The following is a 24509-nucleotide window of genomic DNA, read 5'->3' as shown; positions in this document are numbered from 1 at the left end:
TGATGTGCCAGAAGAAAACATATTTGGCCAGTATAACTGTCTATGGTTAAATGTCTCTGTTTGAGTGTTTTTAATCCCTAAAGGACTATAAATATTAGAGAGATGTTAGGGACATGTAGAATTTGCTAAAAAACCAAGGTGAAAGCTAGTTGAAATGACTTGTCCTAATGATCTGTGTTTTCTCGATGGAGACTAAGGTGAACAGTAGGAAACTGATGAAAAGGAGCTTGTGTTATTGTGACCAAAGTGGGAAATTTATGTTTTTAGTGGTGTTATTGATTGAAATTACTCTTTCCTTGTCTTCTTTCTTGTGAGTAGAGTAGAGAGATTTTGTTAGCTTAGTGTTTGGCTTTTTTCCATCATCACTGCTCTTTCCCTGAGGACATTTGTTAACCCTTTACTCCCCACTGGTTATACAGGTGCAGCAGCAGAGAACATGTTAGGCAGTTTACTGTGCCTGCCAGGTTCAGGGTCAGTGCTTCTTGACCCCTGCACTGGTTCTACCATATCAGAGACAACAAGCGAAGCTTGGAGTGTAGAGGTATTGCCAAGTGACTCAGGTTAGTATGCTGTCATTGTTTGCTTTTTGATTTGCACAGAAATTTTAAATGTAAGGTATCCTAATTTCTATATTATGTACATTTTGTCAGATATACATTTGACAAGTATGAGGCCATCACATTGCTAAGAATTTCAAATGGAAAATTAGGGTATTTTCTGTCCATCAAGAAAAAAATGCAGTGTTGGATGGCATAGGCTAAGATGGCAGGTGCTTTCTGACTCTGTTCAGTTATCTTGGAAGCAATCGTTAGTAACTCATCAGGATTCTATGTGGGACATTGAGTTCAGTATCTCCCACTAACTTAACACAACCACTCTGAGTGGTTGGATGCCTGGTAAGCATGTTTAGATTTGGAGAACTTGACCCAAAGATACCTAATGTATTTTTGAAATGCATTGACATTGAGGCTCTGGAATCCTGAGAATTATTTTGTGCAAGATTATTATAAACATATATAAAGTATTTTGTACTTTCTCTTATGTATTGCATTTCTGCTTTTTTTCTGATTATGAATATAAATCCTTGTCTTCAACTAAATGTCAACTACCAGAATGCAAATATAAGTAACTATATATCTGAATTACCTTCTTTTTGATCACTTGGCTCAAGAATAATGAAACAATCTTGATATGTGTTTTTTAATGTTACCACATTCAGACATGCTAACCTTTACATAAGGAGACAGTAGGATTAGCTCAGTATTGAACATCCATAGGAGTTATTTTTTAGAAAGTGGTTGATTTAATGCTGAGCTGTTCTGTATTCTCTCGTTTAGTTTACTTGTTAACCAGTAGAATACTCTATGAGATTAGTGATCTGGAAGCAGAGTTTTCATCTGTGCACAGTGAACTGGCACATGTAGGATGAAAATCACAACCTAGACCTCTTTAACACTTGATCTAACTAACTTTGCTAACTGGCCCAGACTTAAAAGTCTATTTACACTGATTTCATTCATGCCCTGGTAGCGTTTTTCTTCTGGGTTGCAAAAGCTGAAACTGTGATGTGCTAGTAGAATCACTAATGTGATACCTCACTTTTTCTGTTTAGAGGCCCCAGATCTAAAGCAGGAGGAGCGACTACAAGAACTGGAGAGCTGTTCAGGACTGGGTAGCACATCTGATGATACGGATGTCAGGGAGGTCAGTTCCCGCCCCAGCACACCAGGCCTCAGTGTTGTGTCGGGTATGTCTGGCTTGTTTTAAGGAATAAGGATTTGAAGGTGTGTTCCCACCTCCCCATTTATAAAGTTGATAGCAAAGAGATGTATTTTGTTTAAGATATGAGTAATTTCCAGGAAACAGTTATTTCTGTGGGACCTGACATCTGTGAGAAGTTAATGTGTGCCGTTATAGAGCTTGTCAAAGTAGTTGACAAATGGTCTGTGTGTGTTCCCTCTATAACTCTATCTGTTCTTGGTAGCCTCTGCTACTGTATTTAGACATCACATGATAATTCTGATTATGTTGTACAAATCAAGGTAAATATATTTAAGCAATTGTACAATAAAGGATATAATACCCAACAACTCACATGTAAAGAACTGAGACACAAAAAATGTGAGAATATATACATTTCTCCAAAATTCATATACTTTTTATGTGGTTATTTTGTTCTTGTTGTTTATTTTTTACCATTTTTTTTAAAGGCATAAGTGCAACCTCTGAGGATATTCCCAATAAGATTGAAGACCTGAGATCTGAGTGCAGCTCTGATTTTGGGGGTAAAGATTCTGTCACTAGTCCAGACATGGATGAAGCAACTCATGGTAAGAAGGGGAAGTGAGAATGACTTTTAGAAATGATCACATCCATGGCTGAAACTGGCAGCCTTTAACACATTGCTGGTGATGGTATCAACTGTTGCAGCACTTCAGGGTGTAGTTTGGCAATATGTGTGTAAGGCCTTAAAATAAGGTTCACATGCTAAATTTGGTTCAGTTAGCCCACTTTAGGAATCAGTCATAAGGAAACAGTTCATGTATGGAGAAAGTCTTATGCACAAAGATGTTCTTCATAATATTTATATTGGCAGAAAATTAGAACCAACCTAAGAACTGAAAAATAGAATGGCTAAGTGAATTTTGATGTAACCACTTATTAGAACTTATACAGCTATTTTTTAAATGCTTTAAAGAATATGAAATAACTTGGAGAAATACCTAGAACATAATACCACTTGGAAATTTTATTTTTAAAGAATTTTATATGTAAGATAATAAAATGTTAAAAAACCTATCCTAAAGAAAGCACTGAGAAGAAGTATCAGAGTGCTAGTAAGTAGTGGTTTTATATATTGGGTACTGGGTTTGAAGTACTTTTTTTGTTTTGTTTTTTACATTTTTGTTTATTCTAAACCAAAGTTTTTAATCCTCAACACTATGGACATTTTGGGCCAGGTAACTCTTTGTTGTGGGGGCCTGTCCTGTGCATTGTAGGCTGTCGAGCAGCATCTCTGGCCTCTGTCAGAAGCACACCATCCCCCTCCCTCTCGTGCAGTGATGAAAACTAAAAATGTCCCCAGACATTGCCAAATTATCCCTTAGGGGGCAAAATAGCCCCAGCTGAGAACCACTGTTCTAAACCAGCAGTTTTCAAGTGTAGTGTCCATGGACCACTGAGGGCCCTTAAGACATTTCTGGGGGCTGGGGAGGTATGAGGGCAAAACTGTTTTCACAATAATAAAAGGTAATTGTCCCTTCTACCATATTGACGTTGCAAAGGTGGGTAAATTTGCTGAGGCCTTAGCATGAAGCAAGGCAGTGGCACCAGACCAGACTAGCGGTCACTGTATTCTTCTCTCACAGTTTAAAAAAAAAAAAAAATTTACTTATGAATGTCTTTGATGAAGCAGTAGAAATTATTTAATGCTATATCTCAACCCTTGAGTACACATCTATCTAATATTGTGAAGGAATAGGAAGTACCCCTAATGCATTTCTGCTGCATTCTGAAATACGATGAAGTGTCTCAAGGAAAAGCACTTATATGATTGAGTTGAGAGCTAACTAAGTAGCTGTTTTTTTTTCTTGTTTGTTTTTCATGAAACACCATTTTTACTTGAAAGAATGACAAACTGTAGTTATTCATGCTTGGATATTTGGCAGGCATTTCTTGAAAATTAACAAAATGAGCCTGTCATTTCAAGGAAAACAACTGACAGGACAGAGTTTGTTACCAATGATAAAATCCAAGCTTTCAGATAAAAATTAGAATTTTGGAAAACTCGTGTCTACCTCCACGAGCTTGACAGCTTCCTGCTATTTAAAAACTTTTCTGGTGAGATTGGTGGTGATATCAAGAATGTCATTATTTTGATGTTATGTGATGAAATGTGTCAACATTTGGAAGATCTGCATATCTAATTGAACCAGTATTTTCCAGATGATCAATGTCTGATGTTACAAAATCATGCTTGGGTAAAAGATCCATTCAAAGTGCAAGACAGACCAATTAAATTTTAATGTAACAGAGTACAAAAAGTTCACTGATTTGGTTTCAGATTCCAAATGGTTTAAAAAACTACTACTTAGCAAGATTTGGTAGAGTATCAAAGAATAATATCCACAATTTTCTGAAAAGGCTGTTAAAATATTGTCTCTTTTCTACCTGCATATCTTTGTGAGATCAGCTTTTCTTTATATATACTTTAACCAAAACAACATGTGCAACAGATTGAAAGCAGAAGCAGATATGAGAATCTAGCTGTGTTCTATAAAGTTATACATTGAAGGAACTTGCAAAAATGTAGAAGTGTCACTCTTCTGGTTTATTATTTTGGAAAATATAATTATTTTTCATTTAAAAGGGTTATTTGTGTTACCATTTAATCAGTATATGTAAATGAATTAACATAAAATTTTAATATAAAATTTATTAAAAGTTTAAAATTTTTATTTATATATTCTTTTCAGTTTTAATTTCTAATATGGTAAATATCATTAGATTTAACCAACATATAAGTAAGCTTTTAGGGTCAAAAAATTTTAAGAATGTAAAAGTGTCCTAAGGCCAAAATTTTGAGAACTGATATTCTAAGCTATCTTTCATAATGATACACTATTTCTAATTTTTAAAAATGAAGGTAATTATAAGACACAGAACAAAAGGAAAATCAAATGGCAAAATAGTACTATTATTCATTATCAAAAAAGAGCTCAAGCTTCCCTGGTGGTGCAGTGGTTGGGAATCCGCCTGCCAATGCAGGGGACACGGGTTCATGCCCCGGTCCGGGAAGATCCCACATGGCGTGGAGCGGCTAGGCCCGTGAGCCGCAACTGCTGAGCCTGTGCGTCTGGAGCCTGTGCTCTGCAACGGGAGAGGCCGCAACAGTGAGAGGCCCGTGCACCGCGATGAAGAGTGGCCCCCGCTCGCCGCAACTGGAGAAAGCCCTTCCACAGAAATGAAGACCCAACACAGCCAAAAATAAATAAATAAATTTATTAAAAAAAAAAAAAAAAAAAGAGCTCAGACTCAAAAAGTTTAGAGGAATGGTTTCTTTTATATATTTGTAAGTTTTAGTCTCTACATATTTTAATATCCCTGATTTGGGTTGTTTAGACATATGCTTAGAGGAGTCATCTTTTACTCTGTAGTTTTAAAATATTGTACTTTAGAAGTTCAGGTTTGTTTTGTAGTATAATGTAGTATTACTCATTTTTAAAATTTATTTATTAATTTATTTATTGACTGGATTGGGTCTTCATTGCTGCGCGAGGGCTTTCTCTAGTTGCGGCGAGCAGGGCCTACTCTTCGATGCGGTGTGCGGGCTTCTCGTTGCAGTGGCTTCTCTTGTTGTGGCTCTAGGCGCGCAGGCTTCAGTAGTTGCGGCACGCAGGCTCAGTAGTTGTGGCGCATGGGCTTAGTTGCTCCACAGCATGTGGGATCTTCCCGGACCAGGGCTCGAACCCGTGTCCCCTGCATTGGTAGGCAGATTCTTAACCACTGCACCACCAGGGAAGTCCCGTATTACTCATTTTTGTTATGAGTTCTCTTATAAATTGTCTTTTGCTGAGAGCAATATTAGAATTTCAAATTTTACAACTTTTTATTTATACTCCTTCTATAGGTAGTATTGCCCCTATTTTTATAGGTGGAGGGAAGGTGAGATTCAGGGAACTTGTGACATTCTGAAAATTTTGATGATTTACATCTTCTGGCTCTGCATTAACCATAGTACAGTTTGGCCATTAGAAGTAATAGGCAGTGGATGCTAGACTACTTAAATGTAATTAAAATCCATGTAAATATGTAGATAAAAACATAAAATGAATTTGAGGTAAGCAGAATATGCTATTTATTAGATCATGTTTTTTCTGATATGCCCCTCAAGTTGTAATTGGTCAAAATGGAAGACTGTGGAAGAGAACGTTTTTCACAGTGTTGAAACTCCTACTGAGTCATGAGTTCTGACTTGGTCACACAGTTTGCCCATCTCTCTTAGGTGCCCACCAGCTGACCTCTCCTCCTTCTCAGTCAGAGTCTCTCCTTGCCATGTTTGATCCACTGTCTTCACATGAAGGTAAAGTAGTCAGATGAACTTTTTGACTCTTGTTTTATCATGGACAGAAGAACAAAACCAAAACCCTTTGTTCATGCCTTTGTTGGACTTTGTTGTGTCTCAGCTGCAGACTTTTTTTCTGTGTTCCAGGGGCTTCTGCTGTAGTAAGGCCAAAGGTTCACTATGCCAGGCCATCGCATCCACCACCAGATCCCCCAATCCTGGAAGGAGCTGCAGGAGGAAACGAGGCCAGGTTGCCAAACTTCGGTTCCCATGTCTTAACTCCAGCTGAGATGGAGGCATTTAAGCAAAGGCATTCTTACCCTGAGAGATTAGTTCGCAGCAGGAGCTCTGATATAGTGTCTTCTGTCCGGCGACCTATGAGTGACCCCAGCTGGAACCGACGTCCAGGGAATGAAGAGCGAGAACTCCCCCAAGCCGCAGCCATTGGTGCTACTTCTTTGGTGGCTGCACCTCATTCATCATCTTCATCCCCGAGTAAGGACTCCTCAAGAGGAGAGGTATGGGACGCAGGCCTTGTAGAAGAACTTGCTAATTATGGTCAGGTTTAGTGTTCCATCTGCCTAGTTCTCTTGATACCTGAAATTAATGCGGAATATAAAAATCTACGATGAAGGGTGGACAGTAGTCATGATTAAAGGTGATTTGTCAATCCTATATGTCCATGACCGTAACCCATAAAAAGCCTTTACTTTGGTTTTGTAATAATGTATCTTGCATTTTTATAATACTTTTAACTTTCCTCCAAGCAATTTCGTATCTCATTTAAACCTCACAGTTTCCTTCAGAAATGGTTAGAGGAAGTACTTTTTTTCTTTTTTTTCCAATGCGTTATTATTTTTAATTTTGAAACAATCACAGAGTTACTAAAAAGTTGGAAGTAGATACAAAGAGCCTCCCCTGCAACCATGTGAGAGTAAGTTGCCAACCTGATGCTCCAATGTTCCGTCACCTATGAATACTTTAGTGTAAGTTTCCTACAAGCAAGCACCTTCCCCTACACGTCATAGTGCAACCATCAACATCAGGAAATTAAAATTCATACATTAATAATAATGTATCAATACATTAATGATAATTTTCATACCCCGTTCATGTGTCCCCTGTTGTCCCAGTAACATACTTTATAGTGAAAGGATCCCATTCAAAATCACATCTTGTATTTAGTTGTCATGTCTTTTTAGTCTTTTTTTTCTTTCTTTTTGGCTGCGCTGGGTCTTCATTGTTGCACGTGGGCTTTCTCTAGTTGAAGCGAGCTGGAGCTTCTCTTTGTTGTGGAGCACGGGCTCTAGGCACGTGGGCTTCAGTAGTTGTGGCATGCGGCCTCAGTAGTTGTGGCTCGTGGGCCCTAGAGCGCAGACTCGGTAGTTGTGGCGCATGGACTTAGTTGCTCCGTGGCATGTGGGATCTTCCCGGACCAGGGCTCGAACCTGTGTCCCCTGCATTGGCAGGCGGATTCTTAACCACTGCACCACCAAGGAAGTCCCTTTAGTCTCTTTCAATCTAGGACATTTCCTCAGTTTCTCCTTGACTTTCATGACCTTTATACTCTTCTTTAAAAATTTATTTATTTATTTATTTATTTTTGGCTGCATTGGGTCTTCGTTGTTGTGCGCGGGCTTTCTCTAGTTGCAGTGAGTGGGGGCTACTCTTCGTTGTGGTGCATGGGCTTCTCATTGTGGTGGCTTCTCTTGTCGCGGAGCACAGGCTCTAGGCGTGCAGGCTTCAGTAGTTGCAGCATGCGGGCTCAGTAGTTGTGGTGCACGGGCTTAGTTGCTCTGCGGCATGTGGGGTCTTCCCGGACCAGGGCTCGAACCCGTGTCCCCTGCATTGGTAGGCGGAAGTCCCTATACTCTTGAAAGTTACAGGCGTTATTTTCTAGAATGTCCCTCAATTTGGGTCTGCTTGATATTTTCTCATGATTAGATTCAGGTTTTTCATCTTAGGCAGGAATATCACTACAGTGACACTGTGTTCATTTCACTGCATGCTACCAGGTAGCACACAATTTAAATTTGTCCCACTACTCTGGTGTTCACTTGGATCGTTTGATGAAGGTGTTGTCTGCCAGATTTCACTACTGTAAGTTACTCTTTTCCCCTTTGTAATTAATAAGTATTTCTGGGAGGAGAGAGGACGTTGAAAATATGTAAATATCCTGTTCTTTCTCAAATTTTAAATTTGTCCACTTATTAATCATATCTATGGTCTCATGATTTTCTGTTTTTAGTCAATGGGTTTGTTACGGCCATTTATTTTGAAGCCCAGTTGTCCCTGATTTGGCCAGTGGTCACCCCTTCAAGCTGGCTCCTGTGTTCTTTTGACATTTGGGTATCTTTCTTTGAGTATCTCTCTGCTTTCTGGAACAAAATGTTATAAGCTTATATTGTATTGTGTCTGCTTTAGTCCTGGAATCAGCCATTTCTCCAAGGAGCCCTTGTTCCTTTTAGTAGAAAATGGTTTTTAGAAATCAGGATCTGGCTAATAGGTGTGCTCTTTGCTGTAGGGGTGTAGCTGCTCCCAGGGCCTCTCAGTTGACAGAGCTAGGGAGAGAAAGTGTGTGTGTGTGTGTGTGTGTGTGTGTGTATGTGTGTGTGTGTACATGCACATTTACATGTGTATTTATTTCTATATCTTTATATGTATAGAACCATTTCCAGTCTAAAAACAACAGAATTCATTTCATCTTCCTTCTATTCCATATTTGCAGTTCCCTTCTCCAGCAGTGAGAAAACTGCTTTCATTATTCTTCATGTACGTACTTATTTGATCAGTCCCCCTGTATGTAATCAATATCCCGTCCCCACCGCTAAACCCTCCCTGGATGCCATTCCTCTGCTTAGGTTCTGATATCCCATTCACATGGATGCCCTTAGAGAAGGTATTTTTAGTTCCAGTTTTGTAGATGAAAAAACAGAAATAAAATGATGTGTCTAAAGTCACATGATAGGTTAGTAAAGGAATTACAGTCCCTGCCTTTTGACATGTGGTCTTAATAATAACTCATTATAATTGGTGATCAAAACATGAACTTTGAAGTTGGTCAGATCTAGGTTTGAGTCCCAGCTGTGTCCCATACAGTCTGTATAACTTTGGGAAGATGAGGAGATAACCTTCTTTCGCCTCATATTTCTCATCTATAAAAAGGGCTTAATAATAGTATTTATCTCTTAAGGCTACTGTGAAGTTTAAATGAGATAATATATGTCCTTACGTTCAGTGTTTGGCACACAGTACATACGTAGTTTTATTATTAATGTTACTGCTACCATCTCTACTACCCCTCTAGATTTTATGTGCATTGCATTTACTCATCCCATATGAATATTTATTGAGTGCCTACTCTATGCTAGACTCTGTATTAAGCTTTTGGTTTACTGACAGTAATGAGATAGTGCCTACCCTCAAGTGAGCCATCATAGTCTGGTGCTTGAAAGGTATACATCCCTGTTCCAGAAGTTGCCTGTACAACAATAAGAACAGTTTTGCTTTGAAGAAAAACTAGTGGTTTTTGTATTTCACAGACTAACTAAAATCCTTTTCATAGTAATTTATCCTGCTGTCCAACTCCAAATAAAGCATCAAACTTTTTCTACAGACTGAAGAACGCAAAGATAGCGATGATGAGAAATCAGACAGGAACAGACCTTGGTGGAGAAAACGTTTTGTTTCTGCCATGCCCAAAGGTAATTTTATAAAATATCAGAATGTGATATCAGCAACAAGAAGTAAAGCCCCAAAATCTCTTTCAGAGAGCCAAAATCTGACCTCCTCCGTGAGGCCTGTGGGGCCTCAGTTTCTTGCTGTTTTGAGGGTATGGAAAATGATTTCACTCAGGTGAATGCTAAGGTACAGCTTTGGAAGTGACAGTTCCTGTTCTTTGCAGGAAGTGGCAGTGGTTTCATAAATGAAAGTCAGGCAGGTCACGGTTGTTTAAATATCATATACCATTGAAGTTAAATATATAGGACTTTTGACACATGTATTGCTAATAATTATTTCAGGAAAAAGGGATGCTATTAGTAAACAAACATTGAAAATTTATCCTTTACATTCCTGGAATAAACTTAAGCTTCTTATGTTTATGTTCATTGAGAATGATAATACTCTGAATATTAGTGTTTATTCTGGAATGCAGTTGTGTAGAATTGTTTGCTTTTCTTGTGAATAGCCTGACATCATACCAGTAGGTATTGAAATTTGAGTTGGCAAAAGCATCTCTTCCAGGAAGGAGAGATGATGCAGGATTAGAGGGAAGAGCTTCTTCCAAAGGCCTCTTCTCGGCACTGTGGTGCTCAGGAGCTGAGGAGTGCTGCTTTCACGCCAGACTCAAGCCCACTTCAGGAGGAGAGACTGAGGCTCAGAGCTTTGAACGTGTTGTGTTTTGAGCAGAGGTTAAGAGGCAGTGGTTTTGATTCAGTCCCAATAGATTCCTGTTAAATCATTCTTCCTGTGACAGATGACCCCAAAGCAGATTCTGGAAGCTTCTTTAAGAACCTTCAATGCTATTTTAAGAATGATTGTCAGTTGACACTTGGGATTTCTTAGCTTTTAAACTTTTCACCTTCCTTCCACTTAGAAATGTTGGCACACCAGTTAACTCCAGAATGACTGCTGTCTTCCGAGTAGTGCAGTATGTTATATGTCACACTACTGACTTTATTTAATTTCCAGCTCCTATACCATTTAGAAAGAAAGAAAAACAAGAAAAAGACAAAGATGATCTGGGGCCTGACAGATTCTCAACACTCACAGGTTTGTAGACCCATGGACTTCCTGGCTCCTTCATTCCCAGAGCACATATTTCATGACACTTTTTCTTGGGTGCCGTAAGCGTTGCCTTCTTAGAAGAGCGTGTCTGTGTGTGTACAGTGGGGAGCGTGTTCTTCATGGCTCTGTGGTCTCCAGTTGGCGGCCACAGTGAGTCTCAGTGCGCTCTTCCTGCAGACCGCCACCACCATCATCATCCTCATTATCATAACGTCCGTGTACGATGAGGCCCCTGACCCTGAGCCTCTAGGCACCCTGGAACCCGACATCTTAGTGGGGTGATGACACACAGTGCCTTTTAGGAAAGCGTGGTGATGGTCTTAGTGCTATGCATGCCATATCTTTGGATCATTGATTGAATAGTTTTCTTTAATGTTGATCGTAGAATTCTAAATTTATTTCCATCTATAGTTCTTGATTATTCAGGATCATTGTGAAATTCTATTTTACCTAATCATTTCCTTTTTTCGTGATAAGTGTTCAAACAATATCGTAAATTTATAAACTTTACCAATTTTTTACAGCTTGAATCACTTTAACGTTGCTATCTGACCCAAGGAAAATACAACTAGGGGTTGGGTTCTTACCTCATTCAGCATTTGTATTTTTGCAGCTTCTTTTTGGCATATCATGAATGAACACCCTAAAAGGAAAAGGTATGAGAGGTAGTGTTGATGACCCAACCTTGAGTTTGATAGCTGTATACTGTCTCCAGTGACTGAAGGACGTCTAGAGGGAAATTAATTTCTCACCTCTCTTTTTCTTGTCTTGATTTTAAATTATGTTATCCTGCTAAGGTAAAATGAAGACTTTCATTTAAAAAGGGGATAGGTTTCAAAAGAACATCCTCCTCCGAGAGCCCAGTGTAGTACAGGTAGAACCCCATCTCAGTACACAGTTATTGTCATGTCTAGTTCTAAAATAAATGTAGACGTTTCCATGTCCTAGTGTGCATCCCTGTTTATTTGATGAGGTGACTTTCCTGGAATAAAGGGTTTTAAACGGCAGGAGCTGTGATTTCAGGCCAGGTTTCCTGCTGAGAGCAGTCAAACCTATCTCATTCCGTCAACAAATGCTTGTTGAACATCTGACTCATGCCAGGCACTGTGCTAAGTGTGGTAGGTGTTCAGTCAAATCACACATGACTCTTGTTCTTTAGGGACTTACAGCCTGATTGAGAAGCAGTGGAAAGGCATCCTTTCGGCAAGATTTTTATGTTTTCTTACCATGCTCCTGGCTTTAGAACACCACCACCATTCACAGAGTAGAATGCTCTTAATAAAATCTCAGGTTTTCAAAATGTTGAATTAATAACTTTGGAGAAGTTATAAATTATTTTTTTACTCGTGTCTTTAGGCAATATATTTTTCTTAGTCCTTGGTGCCTAAACTGTAAGCTAAGTAGAGTAAGTTTTTTTCCATAAAATATTTCATTTTGTTTGTGTTTGATTCAAGCAGTTTAGCTTCCCTACTGGTGCAGAAATTTCTACCCACTCCTAATTAATGACCCAAAGAAAAGTATCATTAAATCAGTTTTTTTAAATGTTATGAGAGGGAATTTCTTAACAGTCTGTCCATAATCTCGCCGCCTTAATTTTCTTTTTTTCATGTTCTCTCTCAATCTTTCCTTATCTATACATGGCTTTTCATGATGAAATCAGAGCGTGTATGTAACTTTGTATTCTTTTATCGCATGTTATTTCATAAACCCTGTCCCAATTTCTGCTTGACATAGTTGGTTTTTTAATAATTTTTATTGGCTCTGAGGTCATCTATCGTTATTTTATTGCAGTGTGAACATTCTCTTGCTTTTCGATATTTAAATTGTATCCATTTTTTTTTTTTACTATGAAAATACTGCTCACAGCTTTGTATATATAGCGTTTTTTGTATATTTTAATTATTGTCCTCAGATAAAATTTTTAAGAACGGTGTTACAGAAATAAAAGTTATAAGCAACGTTATTGCTTTCACTACGTTTAACCCTTTTTTAGAGCCCTCAATAGCACGCAAAACCAATAGCAAAAAAAAGATTTTGTAATGATAAAGGTTTTATCAGTTTACATTTTGAAGAAGATCAGATTTTATTAGGAATCTGTTATCATGCATTCAAACATCATTTTAGCAGAAAGATTATATTATTTTGGAAATCGTTTCTCCCTACAGTTTACCACAATTTTACGGAGACACAAACACTAAATATTTTTTTCATGGAAATAAAAGAAGAGCCTATGAGCATACTACTTAACCTCCTTCTACCTTGATTTCTTCTTCTTAAAAATGGGGGTGATAGTAGTACCTCCATGTAGGGTTGTTGCGATGATTAATTGAGATCATTCATATAAGGTGTTTAGCACAGTTCCTGGCACGTGGTACACGCTCAATAAATGTTAGCTGCTGTTAATATTAGCTGCTATTAACACGTACACATATATAAATTCTAGTGATTTTTATCTGTTTTAAGACTTTTTAAAAAATGGGATACTACCAGAATGTAGACATTACCTGCTTGGCCTAGATCTGTCTCAGGAGTTTGCATTTCACTATGGAACTATATTTTGTCCCATAGATCTGTAGCACTTCTTTGCTTTGTTAACTGTTAATTAGTGACTCTGCCATCTGACTCCAAGAAAACATTTTGATGTGCTGATTTTGCTGACCGGATAGTGGGCCAGTCAGTAACCAGTGCTGCACCTGTGACTGTGATAAGCTTTTCCTCTGTGCACCCCAGGTACAATTCTGGCATTCCCCAACAGTGTCTAGATTCTCTAGGAGTGCCTCTGACACCATTGCACGCACAAAAGTGCTCTAATCCAGCAGCTGTACTGTCATGGTGAGATTTAGTGAGATGGAATATGAATATCTGAAGTTTCCAAATGTGGTGTAGCGAGGGAAATTTATGAAGGAAGAGTGGAGGAAGACATTTTAAAAGTATTATTTAAAAGGGTTTAATTTGAAGTTTGAGTACTTTTTTTCCTCCTTCAGCACAGAGATGTCTGAATAAATGAAGTCTGCATATAAAAGTGCAGTGTTGGAAGTCCTGGTAGCATGAATTGATAATAACAGTGATTTGAGTGTAAACACTTTAGAAACCCATCATCCATTCAGTCTGCACTGAACTTTTTGACACTGTCATGCAGAATTCTGGCGATGATGAGAAAGTGGAGTAATCCTCCCAATTTCGCGCTTTGGTGAGGCTCTCAGACCTGGAAATGGGATGAGTAGGCGGCTGCACGGTGCCTCTTATAACACTGAGATATGTGCTCTTTTAAGTCTTACCTCCTAATCCGCCTTGGGGATTATGCTTATGCTACTGGTGTCGTACTAACATCAGAGTGGGCGCAAACCAAGGGGAGCTAATCCTCGCCCTCTCCTTTCCCCTGCAGATGACCCGAGCCCTAGACTCAGTGCACAAGCTCAGGTTGCTGAGGATATTCTGGACAAATACAGGAATGCCATTAAACGAACCAGTCCCAGTGAAGGAGCACTGGCAAACTACGAAAGTGCAGGTGATAATCATGATAAAGAATGGAATAGTAACTTTCGTATCACAGTGATAAGGGTGGTCCGAATTAAAGGTAACCTTGTAATAGCTACTTTTGAAGAGTTGTCAGAAAAATATGGTACAGTTCCCAAGATAAATTAGAGTGTCTCTGGAAGAATCTCTGATAAACTGGTAACATGAGTTGACTCACAGGGGGGACTCATAGGGAGCCTGAGAGGAGAACTTCCTACATTTTTTTTTTTTAATTTATATTTATTTTGGTTGTGCCGGGTCTTAGTCGCGGCACGAGGGATCTTTGTTGCGGCACGTGGACTTCTTAGTTGTGGCATGCGGACTCTTAGTTGCAGCACGCGGGATCTAGTTCCCCAACCAGGGATCAAATCTGGCCTCCCGGAGTCTTACCCACTGGAGCACCAGGGAAGTCCCATCCTACACTTTTTTGTTGGTTTTTGAAAAGTTTTAAAATAACAAAGAAGTTGAAGGAATAGTACAGTGAAGGTCTATATTCCATCTACCTAGACTTATCAGTTGCTAACATTTTGCCACATTTTCTGTATATTTTTTTTTCCTGAGGCATTTGAAACTATCTCCTAAGAATAAAGATATTTTTTCTACATAGACACAGTATCTTTATTACACTAGGGAACTTTTATTTCTTTGATTTTATACATGCATGTGTTAACTAAATTGATTAATTAAGAACATAAAAACAACTGTGGGAACCACAGGTCTGTCCTGGCTGCATTTGTGAGTTTGTACCCAGCTCATTCTCAGGCAGTGAGAGCAGCCCTGGTAATGAGGACCGGAGACCTCAGTGTGGCCTGGCCAAGGGGTTCACAGCCAGCTGTTGTCTGACTGGGCAGGATTCCATGTCTGTAAAATGAGAGTGTTATGTGAAATGATTTTTGAGGCCCCTTTTAGCTCTGTGGTTCAGTAATCATGATTACAGAGTATTATCTTTACTAAGTTAATAAAGACTTTCATTGTTTTAGATTAGGATTCAGATAAGAAGTAAAACTGTTTTCAACAACTGCTCTCTTGATATATTATCATTGCAATAATTTAAGTGTTTGAAGTTCCTTTTTCTTTTAAAGAACTCTTGTTGGAAGGCACAAGTTAATTTATTGTTGAGTTGCTCTGAATACCTACCAGTGCCAGAATGTTCCAGATTAACCTGCTTATCCTTTTGGGGGGGCTGGGTTTTGTTTAGAAGTTATGGGTGATGGTGAAAGTGCACACGATTCGCCTCGTGACGAAACCCTGCAAAACATCTCAGCTGACGATCTCCCAGATTCTGCGAGCCAAGCCGCCCACCCTCAGGATTCAGCTTTCTCTTACAGGTATTTCTTTTATAGGATTTAGGACCTTTGGGTTTGGACTTTTCATCACCATTGCAGTCACTTCAAGTCAGGTGTTTCACTGAGTCACTTAATAAGTGTGTAAAGCAGAGAGATAAGAATGAAATACTATTCGCTGAGAAGACTTTGCTTCCCTTTTGGATGTCATACATCAAAGGCTTTAATTCAGGGATTGAAAACAAAAACAAGAAAACCTCATATGCTCACAGGGGCCACATAAGTAATTTATTTATTTTATTTATTTATTTATGGCTGCATTGGGTCTTTGTTGCTGCGCGTGGGCTTTCTCTAGTTGCGGCGAGTGGGGGCTACTCTTCGTTGCAGTGCGCGGGCTTCTCATTGTGGCAGCTTCTCTTGTTGCGGAGCACAGGCTCTAGGCTCACGGACTTCAGTAGTTGTGGCATGCAGGCTTCAGTAGTTGTGGCTCGAGGGCTCTAGAGTGCAGGCTCCGTAGTTGTGGCACATGGGCTTAGTTGCTCTGCGGCATGTGGGATCTTCCCGGACCAGGGCTTGAACCCGTGTCTCCTGCATTGGCAGGCGGATTCTTAACCACTGTGCCGCCAGGGAAGCCCCACATGAGTAATTTAAATGGAACAGTGGCAGTGCCTGTGCCTGTGTAGAATTCTCAGCTCTGTGTGTGAGAGGTGCTAGGGCAGGACTGAGGTAGAAGGAGGGTCTGCTGCAGAGTTGTTGAATGACCCACTGTCCCCAGTAAGCCTACTGGAGCCCTCCCAGTTTGTCATTCTCCTCATTACCTGGGCAGGTCTCTCCATTTCTAACAGGGCTTGAGAAAGAAAATGACTTTAGGAGCCTGAAAAATTTGCTTTTGTTTCATAGGGTACCTGTGTTTTTCCAGACACGGATTATCACTTTTAAAGCACTGATCATCCATCCTTCTCTCTGTTTTTATCTCTGACTTTGCCTCTGTCTTTCTCTCTCTGTTTTTAAACTTTTTATTTTAGAAGTTTTCAAGTATGTACAAAAATGGAAGAGTACAGTGATGTGCCTGTTACCCAGATTTAACAGTTACTAATACGTGGCCCATATTGTTTCATGTTTACCTCCTCCCCGAGTTAATTTAAAGAGACTCTAAGCAGCATATCATTTTATTTTATTTATTTACTTTTATTGAGGTATAGTTGATATATAATATTATATAAGTTTCAGGGGTACAACACAGTGATTCACAATTTTTAAAGATTTAAATTTTTATTTTCCAGCCACGACTTGACTGTTATATAGATTCGGAGTCTCTGCAAAGTAGGCAAATATTACATTTGTTTGGGTTGATTTGTAAGTTACTCGTTTTAGAGGAAACAAACCAATAAGGAAGGACTCAGAACTAGTCAGATGAGGTGGACAAGTGATAACCCTGCAGGAGGAGCAAACTCTGGCTTGTTCTCGGAGGTGTTTCGACTCCTTTTTTTGGAGTCTGGCAGCCTTGGACGCTCTGAAGAAGCTCTGGTCCACGCCCTACATTCCCCTCCCAGTATGAAGGGCTGCCCTGTTGTGGAGGGTGACGCGTTACTGAAGGGTGCTCTGCCTGGTGGTGGCAGGTGGTTCAGTGGCGGAAGTTGAAAAGAAGCAGGTTTTGGCTCAACACAAAGTTTCAAGCAGCAAGGCAACAGAAAGAGCTTCTTGTCGGGGGTCAGCTTGTCTTGTGGCAGGATCAACACTTCTCAAGAGATGTGGTAGAAGGCTTCCTAAGTGTGGGTGGTGAGATGGATATGATGACTTATGCTGATTCCCTCCCAGCTCGGGCGTAATCCAGCTTTGACTCTCCTCGTAGTGCTTAGCATAGAACTCAGCGTATGTTAGAAGGTCAAAAAGGATTTGTTTGATTCTGGTGACTTTACCGAATGGTCCTTGCCCAGAGCACTTTTGCAGCCTTGCACCTCAGTTAACTAGAAAGCCCACTCCTTAAGTGAGGTGTCAGTAAGTTGAAAATTCTCTTTTATTTATGACCACTTGAAACATTTGAGTCCTGACGTGGTAGGCTATTGATTTGTATAGTAAATATGATAATAGTTCATAAATTATGACCATATGTGGACAAAAATTAATGTATCTTCAACTCATTCTTCAGAGATGCAAAAAAGAAACTGAGGCTTGCTCTTTGTTCTGCGGATTCTGTTGCTTTCCCAGTGCTCACCCATTCAACAAGGAATGGTTTACCAGACCATACAGACCCAGAAGGTAAGTTGCTGCCTGATAGTTTATTTTTTCCTGTATTTATACGTTGAACCATATGAAATTGCCAGTATTCAACTGTATTTAAACTATACAGCAGGGCTTCCCTGGTGGCGCAGTGGGTAAGAATCCGCCTGCCAATGCAGGGGACACGGGTTCAAGCCCTGGTCCGGGAAGATCCCCCATGCCGCGGAGCAACTAAGCCCGTGTGCCACAACTACCGAGCCTGCGCTCTAGAGCCCACGAGCCACAACTGCTGAGTCCGTGAGCCACAACTACTGAAGCCTGCGCACCTAGAGCCCGTGCTCCGTGACAAGAGAAGCCACCACAATGAGAAGCCCTAGCACCGCAATGAAGAGTAGCCCCTGCTCACCACAACTAGAGAAAGCCCGCACGCAGCAACGAAGACCCAACATAGCCAAAAATAAATAAATAAAACAAATAAATTTATTTAAAAAATAAAAATAAAAAAATAAACTCTACAGCAGTTCTGTACAGTTCAATGTAATACATTTATATTAGCTATCAGTTAAGGGCACTTTGATTACTGATGGCTCATTAAAATGTTCTCTGATTGATACTGCTTAGTTCTACTGATACAAGCATAATTGACATCCCAAAGGCTGAGGGATGACCTTCAGCTTATGAAAAGCCTGTGGAAATTCTCAACAATAACAGAATTTTTATTTTTTTATTTAGACAATGAAATTGTCTGCTTCCTAAAAGTTCAAATAGCTGAAGCAATTAATTTACAAGATAAAAACTTAATGGCTCAACTTCAAGAAACAATGCGTTGTGTGTGCCGCTTTGATAACAGGACTTGTAGGAAACTACTGGCTTCTATCGCCGAGGACTATAGGTAATTACACCCCACATGTTTCACTTATACACCTCTTTTCAGCTGCAAGTATTTTCTTCTCGGTCCTTGTTTCAGAAATGAATCGAGGCTCACCACAAAGTGCTTGGCTATGTTTACCTGGATGTAGATTTCCAAGGAATACATTTGGATATTTAGTCTGGAAATGTAGTTATAAATGAGCAGCTCTTCCTAACAGAGTGCAGTTTACTTCAGCTTTGCCCCATCTTTAGCGGACGGGGCGCCAGGATAACTAGGATATCATTTCCCTTTTTTAGAGGGATAGAAAAGACTGCTTCCTTGGACCAGGGAAGCAGGTGTAGGTCTTGGAATCACTACCCTTTGTCTGTTGCCAGTCCCTTGCTGACATTAAAACGTAGTTGAGAAGCTTAGGAAGTAAAGAGGCTTAGGGAATGGGTGCTCTAATGATTGCTACGTTTAGACTATAAGCAAATAATTAGTGGTATGTTTAATGATCTAGCAGTATATTAACCTGTATTTTGTGGTTATTTTAGTCATTGTAGCAATCAACTTCCTGTTAAGTAGGAGGTTCTACCAGCATGGAGACGGCTCCAAAATAACAGACCAACGATGCAAAGGAACTTAGTAATGTTTAGGGAATTAGGGGGCTAAGTGTTCAGCCCAGTAGATGATTTTCTTGACACACATGCAGAATAGTTCTGTTTCTTTCTCTTTTTTTTAAATTGTAGTTGATTTACAATGTTATATTAGTTTCAGGTGTACAACATAGTGATTTGCTTTTTTTTTATAGATTATACTCGATCTAAAGTTGTTGTAAAACATTGGTTCTATTCCGTGTGCTGTACATTACATCCTTGCATCTGGTTCTGTTTCTTGATCTGGAGCATAATGAGTCCTCAGGATGGTTGTCTGCAGCCTGACATGCTAATTTGTAAAACCAAAGTCTTCGAAGTAGTTTTTTCATTTAAGGAAAAATCAGGACTCTTAGTCTCCAAAGAAAGTGTGCACCATGTATGTCTGATGTCCTGCAGAGCATGTTTCCTTTTAGGAAAAGGGCCCCCTATATTGCTTACCTCACTCGTTGTCGACAAGGACTGCAGACCACGCAGGCTCACCTGGAAAGGCTACTACAAAGGGTTTTGCGGGACAAAGAGGTGGCCAATCGATACTTCACCACTGTCTGTGTGAGGTTGCTGCTTGAGAGCAAAGAAAAGAAGATCAGGGAATTCATTCAAGGTAACTAGAGACCTTTAGGTTAAGCTGTATGTTATTGGGAAGATTTGGGAATTTTTCTTTTGCTGCTTTTTTTGAGTATCTACCTGTCTAAGAGCAGTTCCTTAAATTAGCAATTATTTCTTAGTTATTAAACCTTGATGTCAAACCAATAAATTCCACGTTTATCCTGGATTGAATATCTATGGTTTGTTAAAAAGTTGGGAGAATTACAAAGTTTGGGAGCCACACAGTTTTTCTTTCTTTTTTTTTTTTTTTTTTTTTTTTTTTTAAAAAAAACAAAGCATATCTTTTTGTAACAAACCTCTTGTTCTTAAACTTCTACATATTTCTTACCGTTCTCCTGTTTTTAATGGCTTGGCTACATTATCTCCCAAAATAAGCCATGCCCAGATGCTTTCGGCTTTAAGAGCATGGTGTCTGCATAGCTAGTGGATTAAAATGAGTTCTCATCACTTCCTATTTGAAATTATTCAAATACTGCATTTTAAAAATCATTGTTTTGCATTGGAGACTTTCAGAAACTCACAGCAGCTGATGATAAGACTGCTCAGGTGGAAGATTTCCTGCAGTTCCTTTATGGCGCCATGGCCCAGGATGTCATATGGCAGAACGCGAGTGAGGAGCAGCTTCTGGATGCTCAGCTCGCCATTGAGCGAAGCGTGATGAATCGGATCTTCAAACTTGCCTTCTACCCTAATCAGGACGGGGACATACTCCGTGACCAGTGAGTGCTTCTAAGTGTAACGGCCTGTGTTGGACTGAGTAGGAATATAGCAGCCAACCCCGTTATTTTAGACGAGCTATACGTGAGGCTTAGTATCTGAGTAGTAAAGGGAAAAATACATGTTACCTTTTTTCACCAGCGTTATCAGAAAGAAGGAAAATGCTCTATTTTCAGAGGTGTGGGGAGTCAGGCTGGAGGGTGTATAAATTGGTGCGGCCTTTGTGGAAGGCACTGCTGTTCACTCTGCCTCAGCTAGCTGTTCTTCCCTTCCTTCTTCTGTCTACTCTCATCCTTCAGATCTTGGCTCAGACATCGCTTCCTCGGGGAAACGTTTCCTGGCCTTTCTGACTAGGTTAAACGCCCCGTCAGCGCTCCCTCAGGCCTGGATACCTTTCTTTAGCACTTGCCACAGTTGCAGTTTTACATTTGTTGGAGGCATGGTTTCTCAAGCTGGCACTACTGACACTTTGGGCCAGATAACTCTTTGAAGTGGGAGGCTGTCCTGGGCATCGTAGGGCATTTAGCAGCATCCCTGGCCTCTGCATGCTACAGGCCAGTAGTACCCTGCCAGCTGTGAGAACCAAGAGTGTCTCCAGACATTGCCAGATGTCCCCTGGGGGCAGAATCGCCCCTGTTCCTGACCACTGGTTTGTGTGATCGTTGGATGAATGCCTGTGTCCCCCACTGGATTGTTGCCTCCTTGAGAGCAGGAGCGTTAACGCTTTTTTACTCATCACTCCATCGGGGCGTCAAGCACAGTGCACGACTTCTGTTACGATATATGCTTATGATGTGTTTGGAATGAAAAGTTATATATTTGAAAATCAAAATATCTGGAATTGCATGGTATATGAATTATATCTCAATAAAGCCTATTTTTAAAAGTAAGCCTAAAAAAATTAATCTTGAAAAAAAAAAATCTGGAATGATAACAGTGGTTATTTTGGGGTCGTGAGGCTATGGATGACTTAGCATTTTTTTTCCCTCTTCTGCATTTTCTTGACCACTGCTTTATGATGCTGTTTCTGCCCCAAGCGTGTTGAGATGGCCACCGTGCCCCCCCAGCAGTGACATTGGCTCTCTGGGTGACTCTCAAGGGCCCATGTAATAGGACCTCAGGGTGGGGCACTGGTGGTTTCCGTAAGATTTTTTTTTTCATGGAAATTTTACGATATTGTATGTATATTTGAGAAAGTTCACTTTCCTGCAGGTGGGTTAGGCTTGTTCCAACCTGCCTCCCTCGCTTGTTCATAGTCTCAGAGGCTTTCTACCCCTCCCCAGGTTTCTGTGTGGAATTTGCCAAATGGGCCCTGTTTTCTTTCCAGAGCACCAGTGTTTGGCTTCCGTAGTGGGATGAGGAATGGGGACATTCAAACTGTACTTACTGCAAAGAGCACCTTTGAAGCAGGTTCTTCCTACCCTCTCTTCCGTGGTGTTTCTGTGGGTTTGTAGAGTGGAGAGTTAACCCTGTGTTCTGGAAAGAACACTCGAAGTCAGGAAAGCTGGGTTTAGCCTCTGCTCCTAACCACTGTGTGGCCTTAGGCACGTCCTTCTCCTTTTTAAGCCTAGTTATTATCATCTCTGAAATGAGACGTGGAGTGTCCTCAGAGTCCCTTCTCTTGTCTAAGCATCTCTGATCTTTGGTTTCTGACCCCTGATCCCTCTACTTCCTCTCAGCCTATTTACCAATTAGTCGTCCAGTTAGCTTCTAGGCTGAGGGCTCCTCTGCTTTCTCCCTTGGAATGCTGTCCTTCCTAGTCCGGGAAAGGAGGGCTTCTCTGCTCTTCTCCCTGCATCCCCTTGGCTCACTCAGCATTTCTAAGCAGATCCTAAATATGAGATTTTTTTTTTTTTTTTGACAAGACAGAGTACTTATAGCTAAGAGATAGTCTCAACTCTATTTGTAATCTGTATCTAGAAGTAAGTCTAAAACGTTTTAAATGTTTTGAAAAAAATCAATTACGACTATCTGTGTACCTTATTTTCTGAAATATATATTTACTTATGTATTTTTGGGGGTTTTCAGAGTTCTTCATGAACATATTCAGAGATTGTCTAAAGTAGTGACTGCAAATCACAGAGCTCTTCAGATACCAGAGGTAATACAGGTTTATATGGTGTGGGTGGTATTACTTAATTAAAAATTGCTTGGTGTACCATGTGCGTGTTACCAGTTTTTCAAAGAAGCAGAATGTAATAAGTTGTACAACACCACTTGCACTAGATGCAATTTGGCCTAACTGTAAAGTTCTCAAAGGTCCTTCCACGGATTAAGATCCCCTGGCATGGGAAGGGACCTTAGTAGTGGAGAGGAGGGAGGGCCAGCGTGGAGGAGCCGCTGCCCTGACGCCAGCCGCTGCAGGCGGGGCTTCCTGTCCAGAGCTCTGCTCCTCCTGGGGCAGCAGTGCTCTGCACTGATGCTTTTATAGGCACGTTTCTGCAGGAAGGTCCCATACGAAGAAGGGATCCGGTGGTACTTCGAAGAGTGTGAAAACTACTGTCCAGGAGAGGGAATTGAATCTGAATGTGACCTCAAAATTACCTTTTAGTTATTGATATTAGCGTTTTTATCTGTCATACAACTCTTACAAAATCTGAAAATGGGAACGTTTTAGGTATACGAGTTTTCTGGTTGTTTTATTAAAATCCAAACATTAAGGGGACTTCCCTGGCAGTCCAGTGGTTAAGACTCTGTGCTCCCAATGCAGGGGGCACGGGTTCATCCCTGGTCGGGGAACTAAAATCCTGCATGCCGCATGGCGTGACCAAAAAATAATAATAAAATCCAAACATAAATTGGCATACAATTTTTAATTGTCTTCGATTTCTAGAACTACTGCAACAAAGGTACATATTAATTTTTAAAGTATCTTAAAAGTAGCTTGCTTGTGCTTTTGGAATCAGCTACAATACAGAGATAAGTTCCATTCTAGCTCTTTAAGAAAGATAATTGTTTGAAATTTTATGAGTTCTAGGTTCTGTGTTATCATATGCCTCTATTAATATATATCTGGGTGGTTTTTTTGTGGGGGGCCACGCCGGGGGCTTGTGGGATCTTAGTTCCCCAACCAGGGATCAAACCCAGGCCCGTGGCAGTGAGAGCACAGAGTCCTAACCAATGGACTGCCAGGGAATTCCCCTGGGTGGTTTTATTTTAAAATGCAAAGCAAATAATTTAAAAGTTTAAAAGTTAAGCTTCAATCCTAAGCGGGAGGACGGGGAGGAATCGCAATTTGGTTTTACCGGAAAAAGGGAGAGGCAACAACCTTACCCTTCGGCCTCCTGACGTGGAGGTTGCTCTGGTCGCTGCACGTAGTTGCCGTTTGATCCAAGATCTGTCTGACTGTCTCTGTGTTGTCTCACTTAGGTTTATCTTCGGGAGGCACCGTGGCCATCTGCACAGTCAGAAATCAGGACAATAAGTGCTTACAAGACACCCCGGGACAAAGTGCAGTGCATCCTGAGAATGTGCTCCACGATCATGAACCTCCTGAGCCTGGCCAACGAGGACTCCGTCCCAGGAGCCGATGACTTCGTCCCTGTTTTGGTTTTTGTGTTGATAAAGGTGGGTCCTTCACTACCGTTGGCGAGAAGAGTTTATTTGGTGTCCTGAGTCGGGTGGTGCAGATGTCACCAGATGTTAGAGACCTTGGCTCTTTTACAAGTTTCAAGCTCTGTGTTACCCAGAAAGGAAGTATCTAATGTCAAGTTTTGTTCTGTCCCGAAGTTAGGATTTTCAAAAGAAAGGAAGGGAGGACTAGATCCCTAGAACATTTTCAGCTTTTAAAGCAGTGCCTGAAGGTCTTG

At 40.4% G+C, this 24509-nt stretch overlaps 1 protein-coding gene across 5 annotated transcripts in view; it reads left to right on the top strand.

The window, feature by feature from the left end:
- The window catches only part of GAPVD1 (GTPase activating protein and VPS9 domains 1), a 74489-nt gene that overhangs the window by 43396 nt on the left and 6584 nt on the right, over nt 1–24509 (top strand). For 2 of the 5 annotated variants that reach the window (XM_068553899.1, XM_068553897.1), the window contains exons 11-25: nt 420–560; nt 1613–1747; nt 2211–2330; nt 6005–6082; nt 6212–6582; nt 9681–9768; nt 10757–10837; nt 14238–14360; nt 15567–15696; nt 17801–17910; nt 18604–18763; nt 19791–19978; nt 20489–20702; nt 22729–22801; nt 24070–24267. In XM_068553899.1, the coding sequence (XP_068410000.1) occupies nt 420–560; nt 1613–1747; nt 2211–2330; nt 6005–6082; nt 6212–6582; nt 9681–9768; nt 10757–10837; nt 14238–14360; nt 15567–15696; nt 17801–17910; nt 18604–18763; nt 19791–19978; nt 20489–20702; nt 22729–22801; nt 24070–24267 (2210 nt within the window). The remainder of the gene's footprint in view (nt 1–419; nt 561–1612; nt 1748–2210; nt 2331–6004; nt 6083–6211; nt 6583–9680; nt 9769–10756; nt 10838–14237; nt 14361–15566; nt 15697–17800; nt 17911–18603; nt 18764–19790; nt 19979–20488; nt 20703–22728; nt 22802–24069; nt 24268–24509) is intronic. The other 3 variants (XM_068553901.1, XM_068553900.1, XM_068553898.1) reach the window with 2 other exon arrangements.

The sequence above is a fragment of the Eschrichtius robustus genome, chromosome 10 (assembly GCF_028021215.1).
Source record: "Eschrichtius robustus isolate mEscRob2 chromosome 10, mEscRob2.pri, whole genome shotgun sequence".
NCBI classification, from domain to species: domain Eukaryota; kingdom Metazoa; phylum Chordata; class Mammalia; order Artiodactyla; family Eschrichtiidae; genus Eschrichtius; species Eschrichtius robustus.
Note: the sequence above shows the minus strand (reverse complement) of the source record. Positions and strands in the feature narration are given on the sequence as shown.